The sequence below is a fragment of the Arachis ipaensis genome, chromosome B2 (genome assembly GCF_059453495.1).
Source record: "Arachis ipaensis isolate K30076 ecotype BB chromosome B2, ASM5945349v1, whole genome shotgun sequence".
Taxonomy (NCBI): domain Eukaryota; kingdom Viridiplantae; phylum Streptophyta; class Magnoliopsida; order Fabales; family Fabaceae; genus Arachis; species Arachis ipaensis.
In genome coordinates, this window is record NC_142437.1 from 121,755,001 (window position 1) to 121,769,275 (window position 14,275).

General features: G+C 35.4%; 2 protein-coding genes across 2 annotated transcripts; one reads left to right on the plus strand and one right to left on the minus strand.

Moving 5' to 3' along the window:
* The first annotated feature begins 4,066 nt into the window (after positions 1-4,066).
* Positions 4,067-9,680, plus strand: LOC107626227 (calmodulin-binding protein 60 B). The gene is made up of 8 exons (XM_016329058.3): positions 4,067-4,638; positions 5,032-5,107; positions 5,475-5,533; positions 5,859-6,355; positions 6,431-6,591; positions 6,740-6,943; positions 7,350-7,584; positions 8,420-9,680. Exons 1-8 carry the CDS (start codon positions 4,556-4,558, stop codon positions 8,959-8,961), a joined length of 1,857 nt encoding a protein of 618 aa, XP_016184544.1. The 5' UTR covers positions 4,067-4,555; the 3' UTR covers positions 8,962-9,680.
* Positions 9,681-9,995: 315 nt separating this feature from the next.
* Positions 9,996-12,118, minus strand: LOC110269327 (anaphase-promoting complex subunit 4-like). Its single transcript, XM_088505329.1, has 6 exons — positions 11,989-12,118; positions 11,394-11,535; positions 11,022-11,249; positions 10,770-10,922; positions 10,522-10,603; positions 9,996-10,260 (listed from the first exon to the last, which is right to left on the minus strand). Exons 1-6 carry the CDS (start codon positions 12,084-12,086, stop codon positions 10,166-10,168), a joined length of 798 nt encoding a protein of 265 aa, XP_088361455.1. The 5' UTR covers positions 12,087-12,118; the 3' UTR covers positions 9,996-10,165.
* Positions 12,119-14,275: the final 2,157 nt, after the last annotated feature.

Sequence of the window (14,275 nt, forward strand, 5' to 3'; positions counted from 1 at the left end):
ATCGAGATACTAAGAGATCGTTCTCAAGGTATTCTTGGATTATCACAAAAGAACTATATCGAAAAGATTTTAAGTAGATATGGCATGGAAAATTGTAGACCAATGGACACACCCGTAGTTAAAGGAGACAAGTTCAGTCTCAAACAATGCCCTAAAAATGATCTTGAGAGGACAGCAATGCATGATAAGCCTTATGCATCAACACTAGGGAATTTAATGTATACTCAAGTCTACATACATCCCGATATATCATTTATAGTGGGAGTGTTGGGTAGATACTTGAGCAATCCGGATATGGATCATTGGATAGCTGTTAAACACGTAATGCGTTATCTAAAGAGAACAAAGGATTACATGCTTATTTATCGGAGATCAGAAAATTTGGAGATCATTAGGTAGTCTGATTCCGATTTCATGGCATATGGTTGCGAAACTTTGTCACTGGGCTTCGTATAGTATATGACATTGAAAGGTCATTAAAGATATTTTGTGACAATAAGTCAGCAGTACTATACTCCAACAACAGTAAGAGCTTGACAAAATTGAAGCATACAAATATCAAGTTCTTAGTTGTTAAGAAGAAAGTTTAAGAAAAACAGATTTTCATAGGACATATAGGAACAGAGTATATGCTAGCAGACTCATTAACTAAGGAATTGATCCCTAAAGTCTTTCAAGAGCACACTGCTCGGATGGGTGTCAATATTTGTGATGCCTTGGTTTAGTGGGAGTTTATTTTATGCTATATGTCCTATGACAGATATTGAGTTATTTTTCTACAGAATTAAGTTGATGGTTTATTTCATGTTATGTGAAATGTTCATTTTACAATATTTGTATTGTATTTGATCTCAATAAAGTTGGACCAGCTGGAAATAGACATGCATGAGATCACTTGGCATGTAATTTCCATATTACTCATCCAAAATTGATCTATGTCGTTGAGTATATTAGGATGGTGATTGGCGTGGTTTAGTCACGGCATTTAATGTGATAAAAGCTGCGGTAGTTCCATATCTAATGTATGAGACGGACCAGATTGTTAAAGTAATGAGAGAAATAGCAATCAGATGCGCGCATAAAGTTTATAAAGATGTGATTATGTCAAGAAATAATATATGTATAGCCCAAGTGGGAGATTGTTAGGAAATTATTTGATTTCCTAACTTATTTGTGGGCAATACATATATTAATTATAATCACAAATTATGCTATTTCAAATTAAATGACTTATATAATGATGATCTCATTTATTGTTATAAATGCTAAATTGAATAAGTCATTATTACTTTTGATTTGGAATTAAATGAGAATAAAACCGGATATTATCTTTTGTTCATTAGATAATTATCTTTTTGGATTTTAGATATATTATCTTTTGGGCTTTAGATACTATTTTATTTGGGCTTAAGGGTTTAATGGGTGCCATGCTCAAATATAAATAGACCTTCAGGGTTTCGGTCCCCAATATACCAAAGCCGCCTTTGTTGCTCTTTCCCCGTCAAAAGAGTTGCACTTCAGCCTCCTAGGAATACAGAAGACTTTGGTTGAGGAAGATCGAAAGAACCACAAGATCCAAACTCTTCCGATCGTATGATTCATGTTTATGAATTCAGGTACGCTTCCGCATTATGATATGTTATATTTTTGATGATTCAATATGGATGATCTGGAATATTGAAATTAATTTATTCCAACAAATTAAATTATTTTTTTTTACAAATAATCAACTAACAAAATAATAGATTTACAAAGATTAAGAAATTTGAATTGTTATTATAGAAAAGAATTCTTCATTTTCTTTTTTAACTCTCCACCATAGCATGCACAGTACACATGGATCTTTTAAGTCGCTATATCGTAGGGGTCGCGACAGATACTCGGTTGCCACGGTTGCCAAATGATAAGCTACACTCCATAATGTTGTCTTCGTCCTCTACTTGTGCCAATGAATCCTTGACACCTGGCGCCGATTACTTTTTTTCTTTTGCATTATTTTCTTTTTTTTTTTTTGGTTTCCCACGGTATCCCCCAGCCCGACAGGCCAAAGACTAATCCGTCGCGGTACTGAGCTCCATTTAAGGGTTTGCCGCTGGCCAATGAGTTGCTGCATGCACAAGGCGGGATTCGAACCCCCGACACTTGCTTAAGCGGACTAGTGAGCTAACCACTAGACCAACCCAACTTGGTTTCTTTTGCATTATTTTCTTTTCCTATAACAATTCCACAGTCCTTGTTTTTTTTTTTTGGTCAAGGTCCAGGCCAATAGAAAAGCCCAAACCACAACAAACCAAAACGAATTATCCGACCCGGCGATGGGAGAGCTCTCCTTCAGCAACCAGCAGCTGTAGCTCCTTATGTCTTCCCTTTTGTCCCATTCCCTGTTGATTACAAGTAGTGATTTCTTTTAATATTAAGACAAGACAGCCTTTGAATTATTCGACTATAACCAGCGTAGTGGCAATCATATGATAATTGGATCTTTATATATCTTTATGTGTGGTCATCGGCGCGATCCATTAGAAAGGGAAGACGATGCTGAATCCGCAGGTGAGGCACATCACGGAAGAATGCAGACCCACTGCCTCAGATCAATCGTAGTCAGGGATGGAATAAGGCTCCACTGGTAGAGAAGAGCAACCACCCGAAACAAGGAAACCTCGAAGACCCAATCTGTCCAACAACGAAGAACAGGACACAAACCCTACATGATTCCTCAATTTCATCAATGAAAAGCTCCAACCTGATATCTGACAAGAAAGAGTACTGAACAGGATCCGTCAAGCCGTTGGTTGCTCTTTCGAACGGCGCCGTTCCCTCCCCTGAACAGTCCTTGTTTGCGGTTGGCTGAGTGTGTGCATAGCTTTTAATTCACATTCGGTCCTTATAAATACGGCCCACATTACCAAATAAACGAGTGTTCTAAAAACTCTTAAATTGCTCAACAACGCAGCAACGCTTATGGGCCACCTCATTAAATTCTAGATGATCCAGATGGCCCATCAATCTATTTTCAAATCTCAAATGTGTCCTCTTATTTTGTTCATTAAGGATGAAAATTTACTAATTTAGAAATGAAAAAAGAAATAATAATTATAATACAAAGATCTCCCTTGTTTTCACCTCCATTTTCCATCCGAGTGTGGTTAGCGTTAAACACAATGGGCCTATGATATTAATGTGTTGGGTATTAAATGGGAAGCCATTAGTTGTTGGAACAGTTGTTGCTTTCTTAGTGCACGTTTTTAATTATTTTTTGCTTGTTTGTGTATGTTTTGTTCATGGGGTCCGAAATTCCAATACATGTGGGATACAATTATACATTTATACCACTTACGAGGCATACAATTATATCACGACATGTCGGTTCCAATGTTGTTTTCACTCGTGTTATTGTATCTATATCTATACACCACATATTTCTATAGAACTAAGGAAACTACACATAACAAAGCCCAAATTCATAGTGATTATGTGGGTCCAGAGCTCCCTATCTTTTGCATGCCCCCGGCCCCCACATCTCCTTATCTTTTGCCAAAGAATTGAAGTGGTAATTAGTGATCAATTGAGTTGCTGGTCCCATTAAAATACATTGTCGTTGGATTGAATATTTTCGCAGTGAGCATGTGTTGGCTTGGGACTCCCGGCGGCAGTCGCATAGATGAAAATATGGCTAGCAAGTAGAACACGACTCAACAAATTGATCAAAACCCCACATAAAATAATTTTATATAATATAATAGTTAAATAATTTAGTTATATATATATATATATATATATATATATATTAAATTATTTAACGGTTTTTATTCTATATAAAAATATTTTTATTTGAGAAGTCATCCGAATTATGAATAAACATTAGTTTTTAATAAGATTTCAACTAACATAAGAAGAGTTGTCTGTCTAACATGTGGATTGAGGAAGTTCTATTTGTTGAGGAGGCAATTAATTAATTAATTATCATATAGAATATCATGGTGGTGTGACCTAAGCTAAAGGATTGTGCCACGTGGAGGGTCCAGATGTGGCGATGATGTGGTCCGCAAAAAGGAAAGGAAAAATTGTGGGAGGGAGATTGCGATGTGTGTGGGAGTGTCGTTGTTAACTTGTTTTGTGCTGTGCGACAAGGGAATAAGCGTCCGTCCCCCATTGCAAAAAAATCGCGTTTAAAGCCAAAACAGAAAGTTCGCATACGTTTCCCCGAAATTTCTCAGATTCCGTACTTTTCATCCTTTCGCACTTCTTTTTCTCTTTCTCTCACCCCTCTCATTCTTTTGCACCGTCGGCACGGTCTATTTGGCTGCTGAGAAAACCAAGCAAAATTATCACAAACTGCAGATTTTTTCCTTTTCGTTACGCACTCTCTTTTCTTTTTCTTTGTTCTTTTCCGCATCTTTCTTTTGGCTTCACTGAGTTTGCGAGATCAAACTCAACTGCTGAGTGCTGAGTTTTACGTGGCTGTGAAAATCTACTGCCTGCTGCGTGCTGTTTGTTATTATTTTCTTTCACCTTCTCACAGGGAGGTTAACGTTCGGTTTGAGGAATTGGAACAATGCACGGCAGAGAGAAGCGGTGTTTGGATTCGGCTTCAGCTGACGAAGGACAACCTGATCGGAAGCGACCTGCTTTGGCTAGGTATTACTGACTTCGTTTTCTGACATTTTTCACTACTCTTCAGCTTCGCTGAGCTGGATTGGTTTTCTTCTTCGAAATTATTGTTATTCACTTGCAATGTTTGCATGCAAATGATAGAGAAATTTGTACACTGTATGTTTGTCACCTTATCTGCTTTCAATTTTATATCATACTGCTTTTCTGTTAATGAAAAAAGAAGTTGATGGAAAAAACGGTTGTTTATGCGAGAATATCAAAATTTATTTGAAATATGCTTCTAAAGAGCTAAAACGAAGACTGAGAGCAGAAAAAAAAAAAAATATTGAATAAAGTAGCCTTGAGTCACACTATCTTCATCTGTTAACCTTAATTTGTCTTACACTGACCGATGAATGCATTTATCTTCATTTGCAGTGTAATTGTTGAAGCTCTGAAGGTTGACAGTCTGCAGAAGCTTTGTTCATCACTGGAGCCTATTCTTCGCAGAGTTGTAAGAAAATTCACTTCACTGTAACTGTGGTATTAACTCAATATTAGAATCTGACAACTCTGATATTTTACTTTTTTTTTTTAAGGACAAGATTGAAATTTTTTATTTTTAGTTTTATTATTTTTTTTTAGGACAAGACTGAGTTACATCTCTCTCTCTCTCTCTCTCTCTCTCTCTCTCTCTCTCTCTCTCTCTCTCTCTCTCTCTCTCTCTCTAAATATGTCTTAATGTTGTTAAATAAGATTTCATAGAACTCTGTAAATGAACTGAATTCTGCTCCTTGGCTTAAAAATTGTTTGACCAAGGCTCTCTCTCTGATAAGTAAAGTAAACGTGTCTTCTTATTTTTCTTGCTTGTTGCTTATTAGGTTAGTGAAGAAGTTGAGCGTGCTTTGGCAAAACTAGGCCCTGCCAAGCTTACTGGAAGGTACTTTTTTGTTCCTCAGCTTGTTATTATAGAATGATTTTATTAGGTGCATTTGCATAATAGATTTTATTGTGTAAACTAATCATGCATGACCATTTTAAATTTAACCCTTTTATTTTCTTTCACTGCTTTCATGGCAAGAAATCCTACAACATTATTGCTATAGAATGATTATATTAGACACATTATGCCATTGTAGATCCAAACATAAAATTCAAAATTTAGTGACCCTTATTTTCATGATGATTTCATTGATTTGTATGTTTGTCAAGGTTGACTGAAATATGTCTGATATTTATACTTTGGTTCTCCCTAATAAATTCAGGTCTTCTCCAAAGCGCATTGAAGGCCGAGATGGCAAAAATTTACAGTTGCACTTCAAAACTAGGTTATCCCTTCCTCTCTTTACTGGTGGAAAAGTGGAGGGCGAGCAAGGGTCTGCCGCCATACATATTGTTTTAATTGATGCAAACACAGGCCAGATTGTCACATCAGGCCCAGAGTCATGTGCCAAACTAGATGTTATTGTGCTTGAAGGTGATTTCAATAATGAGGATGATGATAATTGGACTGAAGAAGACTTTGAGAGTCATGTTGTGAAAGAGAGGGAAGGAAAAAGGCCTCTTCTTGCTGGCGATCTGCAAGTTACACTGAAGGATGGTATAGGAACACTGGGTGAGCTCTCATTTACAGATAATTCTAGCTGGATAAGAAGTAGGAAATTCAGGCTGGGGCTGAAAGTTGCCTCCGGTTGCTGCGAGAGGATGCGTATTCGTGAAGCCAAAACTGAAGCTTTCACTGTTAAGGATCATCGTGGGGAATGTAAGTCCGTAATGCCCTTATATTAATTATATCTTCCTCTATTCTCATAGTAATTAAACGTCTGTGAAATTACAGTATACAAGAAACACTACCCTCCCGCCTTGACTGATGAGGTATGGAGACTGGAGAAGATTGGCAAGGATGGTTCCTTTCACAAAAGGCTAAATAAAGCTGGAATATACACCGTTGAAGACTTCCTAAGACTTGTGGTCAGGGACCCTCAGAGATTACGCAATGTAAGGATAAGACTTTTGTCCATTTAGTTTGTTGCCTAGTACTGCAACCTTTTGATTGAATGTTGAGATCCTTTGAATTTGTGTTAATTCAATGATTTATAATTATCTGTCAAATTTTTCTGTTGGTTGATTATCCTTCTTTTTGTAGATTCTTGGGAGTGGCATGTCAAATAAGATGTGGGATATTCTTGTTGAGCATGCAAAGACTTGTGTTCTCAGTGGAAATCTTTATGTATACTATCCTGACGAAGCAAGAAATGTGGGTGTTGTTTTCAATAACATCTATGAGCTAAGTGGCTTAATTGCCAATGACCAATATTATCCAGCTGATTCTCTTTCGGAGAGCCAAAAGGTAAATAAATCTCCATGGAAAATTTTGCATTTATTGTTCACTATGGACCACTCCTTGTGGGGTTTCTTTCATGATTTAATGGTCCTTGATGCCATACAATAAAAGCTCGGTTTTTCTTTGGAACTTTGTGTTAATATAAACTCCTTACTCAAGCATAGCATCTATAATTAATGTTTCTGCATGTCTGAATAAAACAGGTACATGTTTGGCTTAATACAACTCTTATATGTAGCATGTATATAGACTTTTATTGTGACAAAACAAGATTTTTTTGGGGAAAAAAAATGCGGCCCCTTTATATCATTTTTTATAAAAAAACCAAAAAATGGAAAATTAAGAATTTAAAAATAAACATTGTGAGGAAATAATATGATCAAATTTCTGAAAATACTGGTGGTCTATGTAGGTCTATGTTGACACATTGGTGAAGAGGGCATACGAAAATTGGATGCATGTTATTGAGTATGACGGGAAGTCTCTGCTAAATTACAACCATAATAAGAGTTTGGACACATCTCATCCTCAAGCTCAAATAAGCTCTCATGAATATTCAAACTCCTTCCAACAGATTTCAGTCCCAAGTTTACCAGTTCCAGTAAACACAGGGCAGCCTTCAGTGGATTCAGGAGTAACAGTTGGAGGTATTTATTTGTTATCTCCCTCTTTTTATCCATCATGCATTTTTCAGTTCTGTTTTGTTCTATTAGGCTGCATTTGATAAGACAAGACACTGAAAACAAGACACAAAAGACAGAAACATAAAATTTTGTGTTCTTATATTCTGTTTGGTGATAAACTAGAACATATTATAAAAATATAATTTATTCTCATTTTTTTTCATCCAAAAAATTTGAGAAGAAAAATATAATAGTAAAAATATATAATTATAAAAAATTAACAAGAATAATGAAAGAAAAAATAAAAAATAAGTGGTGTCTTTTGTTAGTGTCTTTGTGTCCTTCCTGTCAGGATGGACACAAAATACACTAATTCAGTGTCTCTAGATACAATGTCTCTATTCATGTCTTATCTATCAAACACGATTTTGTATCTCTGTTCTCGATCTCAGTGTTCCGTCCCTGTAAACAAACGTAGCCTTATGGAAAAAATTATTTACTTTTGTCATATAAGGTACACCAATCTCTCCATATTTCTCTGTCAAAACCAACTTAAGGTGAACAGATTCTAGCCTTTCCCTCCCAACTTTCTTCTCCCATCATTCAACCAATGAAGTAAGCAAACAATGTTTAGACTAGATTGTTGGGCATCAAATAGATATTATAGCTTTCGTAGTGTCTTGCACAGCAAAAACTACAACCCACGTGGTGAATGATTCTGTTTAAGAACCAAATGACCTATTTAGCAAGCTTCTTTTATTCTTCAGTGTAGGCTTTTTTACTCCTGATATGTTTTACCTTTGAAACAAATGGGGAATCCTTAAGAATCTTTTGGTTGCTGACTCGTGAATATTTCCAGGTTATCATGACGGTACAGCTACCAGATTTCCGATACATACGCAAAATGTTAATTCTTGTGTTCAATTTGATAATAATGCATGCCCGCTACAAAATCAGTTGAATGCTTCACACCAAGATCAACTTCATAGAGATGACAGTATGGTGACACATGGTCTGTTACAATCAGCCACTCACGGCTTTCAGGCTGCCAGCAGTTCAAATCCTAGTAGAGGAATTGAGGAATTGTTTCCAGAGGAAGAGATTCGTATTAGAAGTCATGAGATGCTGGAAAATGAAGATATGCAGCATCTGCTCCGTATCTTTAATATGGGAGGCCAAACTCATGGTTCCCTTAATGCCCATGAAGATGGTTTTTCATATTCATCTGCATACATGGCCGCAAACCCAATGAGCTACAATTGTGATGATGAGCGAGGCTGTTCTTCTGGAAAAGCTGTTGTTGGCTGGCTCAAGCTTAAGGCAGCTTTGAGATGGGGCATTTTTGTTAGGAAGAAGGCTGCTGAGAGACGGGCACAGCTTGTTGAGTTGGATGACTCATAGAATATGCTGTTGGAGGCATACATATTTCACCTGTTATGATCTACTAAACTATTCTGGCTTTAGCGTCTAAGAGTGTGTTTGTGAGTTGAAAGGAAAGGGATGGAAGAAAAGGATTTGAAGAAAAAAATATTCTCCATTTTACCCTTCAAGCTCTTCACTTCCATAACCCCAACTCATAAACACACCCAAGTCTTTGTTGCTAACATGCAGAGTTGCCATCGTGCTGAAGTTTCGTAGCATGACCGAAGGCATGTTACTATTTGGTGCAGGGTTAATTTAAAAGCTTCCACTTTGCCTCAATCGATAAAATTCTCTGCCTTTGTAGGAATGTTGGTCTGCAAAGTCTGCAACTACTCTCATGTAACTGTTTTACTTGTGATGTTTTCCACTCAACATTCCTTCCTGCAAGTTGCGCAGAGACGACAGTTTCGTGCCGACTGCGGAATCTAAGGAAAGTAGGATTTACCAGAATGTATTAAATTCTGTGCAGTAACTTAGATGTTGTGTAGTTGGCCCCCTGGCCTCGTAGTTGGAATCAATTTGTACTTGTAGCTTGAGTGTTTCAGCAGTTGTATGTGTCAGCGTAACTTGTCGGGAGGTAATAGCATTGTAATGATGCTGATAATCATATGTAGTGAGAGAAAGATGCTTCATCCGACTTTTGTATAGTGGATGTACTTATAGATAAATAAATCAATAATTTTAGCTGCGGAATTAAATAATACTGTTAGTCTGTTACATGGAAGAATTTCCTTCATGGGGTTGGTCATGTTTTCTTTCTTTAATATTGGTTTTGTTCATCCGGAAAAAAAAGGAGAAAAGAGAAACTCAGTTTTCATAATCACAAAGCACTAGGAAAAAAAACATTTATTTTCGAGCTTTAAGTTTAACACATTATCTATTTTAAATATCTCATATCATCTAATAAAATTATCAATTTTAAAATCTCATAAGAGTAATATAAGTTGAGTAAAAATTCACCTACAATAGTCTTCATGTAAAATTGATATTTAAAAACTTAGATAATTTGACAAATTGACTAAATCATCATTTAAAGATTCTCAACTATTAATTGTATATAAAATAGAAATGACTTTAAAATTTTAAATTACATTAATAAATATATTAAGATGTGACACGTAGTACGGTAGTACCATACTTGGACAGTTGTACTTCATCCTGAGAATGAGAATTCAATTAGATATTATTCTGCATCTGAGACTTCATCCTCATCTTCCTCCAAAATGTAGACCAGGGCACGCTTTCTCGCAGCAAATACACAAGCCACGCCTCTTGATGCTGCCAGCAAGACATATCAACGAACAGGGAACAGTTACCCACATTAACACACCATAACCAGCTTGAGTATAGGAAAATTCAACTATAAGGAGGGAAAGAGAACATATGTTTTCAAGGGCCTGACTATTATTAGAAATACGTTGTATGCTTCCTACATTTAAATTCTTGTGACCTAAACATGAATATATTTCACAGGTTGATTGTTCTCGCATGAATTCTAATGCATTTAAGTCACACATACACAAAGAAGAGAGTACTCACCACTAACTGCCAAGGGAGCAGTTACAGAATGCGGAATGGTGCGGGCTTTCTCGTCCCCTATGTTCAAGTGGGCCACAGAATCCTAGGTGCACACAATTACAAAAAAGGGTTGGTGGAATTTGGAAGTTAGAAGAAACTAAAAGTTGAGAGCAACTCATGGTACTTTCATTATATACATGTATTTGTTAGTACAGAGATCATTAATTTACGTTATCAATCGTGAAGACAATGGGCATGGTGTGACTTACCTTCAATTCTTGCAATGTCCAGTTGTCTGTACAAGCAGATCTTGATATAGAGACATATGGTAGATCACTTGCGTGCATAATCATCATACAGCCACCTACAGCGCTTTCTGATCTCTTTGTAGCTCTGTTTAGTAGCATGACAATTTGACTATCCTGTTTCAAACATCACATTTAGATTAAAAAGTCTGGAAAAAATAAAAGAAACCGAGTATAGAAAGTTGTATGAAATATTTATAATTTTATCGTTGTTACCTTATACAAAGACAGATCCACACATTGATAATCAGCAGGAATATATAACAGCACAGCTTCCAAAGAACTATAGCCGTTCTTTAGACGGTGTGAGTCGTACATAAATCCTCTGACAATGCATACACAATTTGCAATATCTGAGAAAGACTCGTTCGGTACTTGGAGAGATACATAATCAATATATTGCTTTTGACAGGTGTAATGTGACAAAGAAGCTTTAGAGGAATCCTACAGAACGAAAACAAGTAATGAAGATAAGAATACAGCACTTCTGTCAAATTAGAGAACTGAGATGAAATTCAAATACAAATACAAATATAACATAAAAAGCCCCAACAATTGGGACTGATGTATTGAAGATTAGATAAATACCTCATAATATGATACTGAAGTGGGAATTCTCATGGATGAAGGTGCTTTTGATAGAGAAGGAAGAGGACACAACGGCATAAAATCCTCGCATAATATTTTTCTTGAGACCGTAATAAAAGGCATTTCAAAAGCCTCTCTGAAGCTGTAATAGTCACAATGAGAATCTATAAAATCCACCGAAATAATTGGAACTGTGAAGAATATTTATGGATTAGAGGACATGACTTGATTCTCTGCAGAGAAATTATTGACATTTATTTTTTTTTTTATTTTTAAGTGAAGGCAATTTCTAAACAAGAAGCTGCACCTTCCTCACTAGTGCTATTTTCAGGTGCGATCCATTCAAGCTCAGCATGTAAATTGGATCAAACAATGATACTCAAATGGCAATTCTCCACGTCATACAACTAAGAATAAATTCACAATGGTTTCATTCTGGTGGAAGCATAATTACACAGAGAAAGAAAGCAGATAGTTTTGTTCACATTTTCTCAGCATTTTTGTTATCTTGTTCACCACATCATCAAAGAATGAAAACAAGAAGAGGGCAAAGCAACTTATCCAAACTGGTGGCTTGAACGGAAGAAGATAATACCTTATTTCCATCTGCTGGAATTCTTTTGCCAATGTTCTTCTTAGATATTCAGTGTCAGAAAATCCTCCAAACTGAACTAATTCCCGACTTCTTTGCATTGTTTCCCTGAAAAGTTTTATTCTATTAAATCTAAAATGCAACTAACATCAGGAAGTCATGTCAACTTAAACTATTATAAAAACAAGGACACTCAAGACCATCTAATATCTTACTATTTACATTGCTCACTGAAAATTTGTGTACATACTATCAGACAAAGGCATTTCTCCTCACTTTATTATAGTTTATGTGGTGCTCAGCTTTCAGCTTTGACTTATTAAATTTAATTTCATTTTTTCTGACCAGAAATGACAAAAAGATTGGCAAGCTTCCGTTCATTTGCAAAGCTCTTTCGCATGTCAAATGACATTATTTATTTACTAAGGGGGGGGGGGGGTTGTAGGAAGGGCTGAAAATCATTCTTCTCGAAAAAAAATGTTCTTGTAACTGAAATTTTCTTTAAAACATATACAATTTCAAGAAAAATTTCAATTGCCAAGTATCAATTACATTCAAAGTCCCATAATACGTTAATAACTGTACAAGCCATAGTTGAGCCAAAAGGATAAATAAATATGTAATATCACGCACAGTGGAAATTTACATCTAATAGATTTGAAAAAAAAAACCCCGAGTATGGGGTAGATAACAAACTTACACATCAATTTCGATATCATAGTCTGCATCTGATATTTCCAACAATTGTTTAACTGGATCTTGTTCATATAAAAACTTCAGGAATATAACAATAAGTTCGCTGCCAACACCAAAAGAAAAATCAGATAAATAACATCTTTAAGCCCAAAGCATTGGATGCTGGAGACATAAGCATGAAAATGCAAAACTAAAATTAATTAAGCACATTGTACAAATAATCCATTGTCTCCCTAGCGGGATCTTCATGCTTATGTTTTGCATTTTCATGTTTATATATCAATATTCTGGATATGTGATCCTCTAAAAATTTATGTCTAATGCACCAAAATTTATGTGTTGTATACTAAACTTTATGTGTTGTACGTATTTTGTTGGTTGAGTGAAAATATTTTAAACACGTGGTCCTTCAAATACTTTATTGTTGGCACCAAAATTTTTGTGTTATGCATCAAAATTTATGTGTTATGCATCAAAATTTGTGTAATATACGTATTTTATTGGTTGGATGTCAATATTTTAGTTATGTATTTTTAAAATTTTTTATGTTATATAATTCTGACATCACATAATATTCTAAGTTTATTGGTTATATTATGAACAAAATATTTTTTCTTATAACATTTCTTAATTTGATAAGTTAAGAATTAATTTGTTATAAATTTAAATTTTGTTTAATAATTTATCATTAATAAATAGGTTGTTATATACATAAAAAAATATTCAAATCGCCAATAATTATTTAATTGGACGAACGAGATAACTATTCGACGAAGTGAAGTTGGTTGAACGAAATATATTGTTGTATGTTTGTTGTTTGAATAGGTGCTTTTCTAGTAAGGATGGGCAAAAACTTTGAAGTATGGCAAGAGAGAAATAAAGCATGAGGGAAAGAGCACAAGGCCAAAGTTCAAGAAAGTTATTAGCAAGCAGGAAGCTACAGTAGTATAAATATCATTCTCAATTTAGATTCAATCTATTCCTAGAAATTAGAATAGTATTGGCTCCAATAAAATGTCCAATATGTTTTGTATAATAATATATTCGGTAGAATCAAGAAATGGTAGTAGAACGGCTACAGTTTAAAGCCTGCATGTGCCACATCAAGTATGAACTATGAAGTATGCTACCAATTATTAACAACATTATATTATAAGATAAGAAGAAGCAGCCGGCTATAGTAACTTACCTCCAGAACTATACTTGTCCTATGCATACAAGGCTCCTGATATAAATAACCTAATAACCCCCGATATCTAATAAAACCACAACTCATCAAAACATTCAAGGAGATAAATATATATTCCAACAGAGAATATAATTAAGAAAAGAGGAGGTTTGAATTGAAGAGGGAGAATGGCTAAGATTAACAGCAGCATTAGCTCCATTCTGATTTCCTCTTTTCTTCTCATGATGCTGCTTACACCAATGGTGGCAGGTCAACCAACACCATCTCCACGTACGTAATATCAATTATTATAACCTTAGCTTGCATGCATTTACCTTAATTACATTATTATTGGTGTTGATTGATATTAATATTGCAGGAGTGCCATTATGCAAGGTTATTCATGGCGTTCAACAAGGGGAAACA

Bases quoted from the DNA above. Each gene is read 5' to 3' on its own strand.
- LOC107626227 (XM_016329058.3), top strand. From the start codon at position 4,556: ATGCACGGCAGAGAGAAGCGGTGTTTGGATTCGGCTTCAGCTGACGAA. The intron at 4,639-5,031 runs GTATTACTGACT...CTTCATTTGCAG, and splicing joins AAGCGACCTGCTTTGGCTAG to TGTAATTGTTGAAGCTCTGA. The intron at 6,592-6,739 runs GTAAGGATAAGA...TTCTTTTTGTAG, and splicing joins ACCCTCAGAGATTACGCAAT to ATTCTTGGGAGTGGCATGTC.
- LOC110269327 (XM_088505329.1), bottom strand. From the start codon at position 12,086: ATGCAAAGAAGTCGGGAATTAGTTCAGTTTGGAGGATTTTCTGACACT. The intron at 11,536-11,988 runs GTATTATCTTCT...TGACTATTACAG, and splicing joins TTCCAGCAGATGGAAATAAG to CTTCAGAGAGGCTTTTGAAA. The intron at 10,261-10,521 runs GTGAGTACTCTC...TCTTGCTGGCAG, and splicing joins TGCTCCCTTGGCAGTTAGTG to CATCAAGAGGCGTGGCTTGT.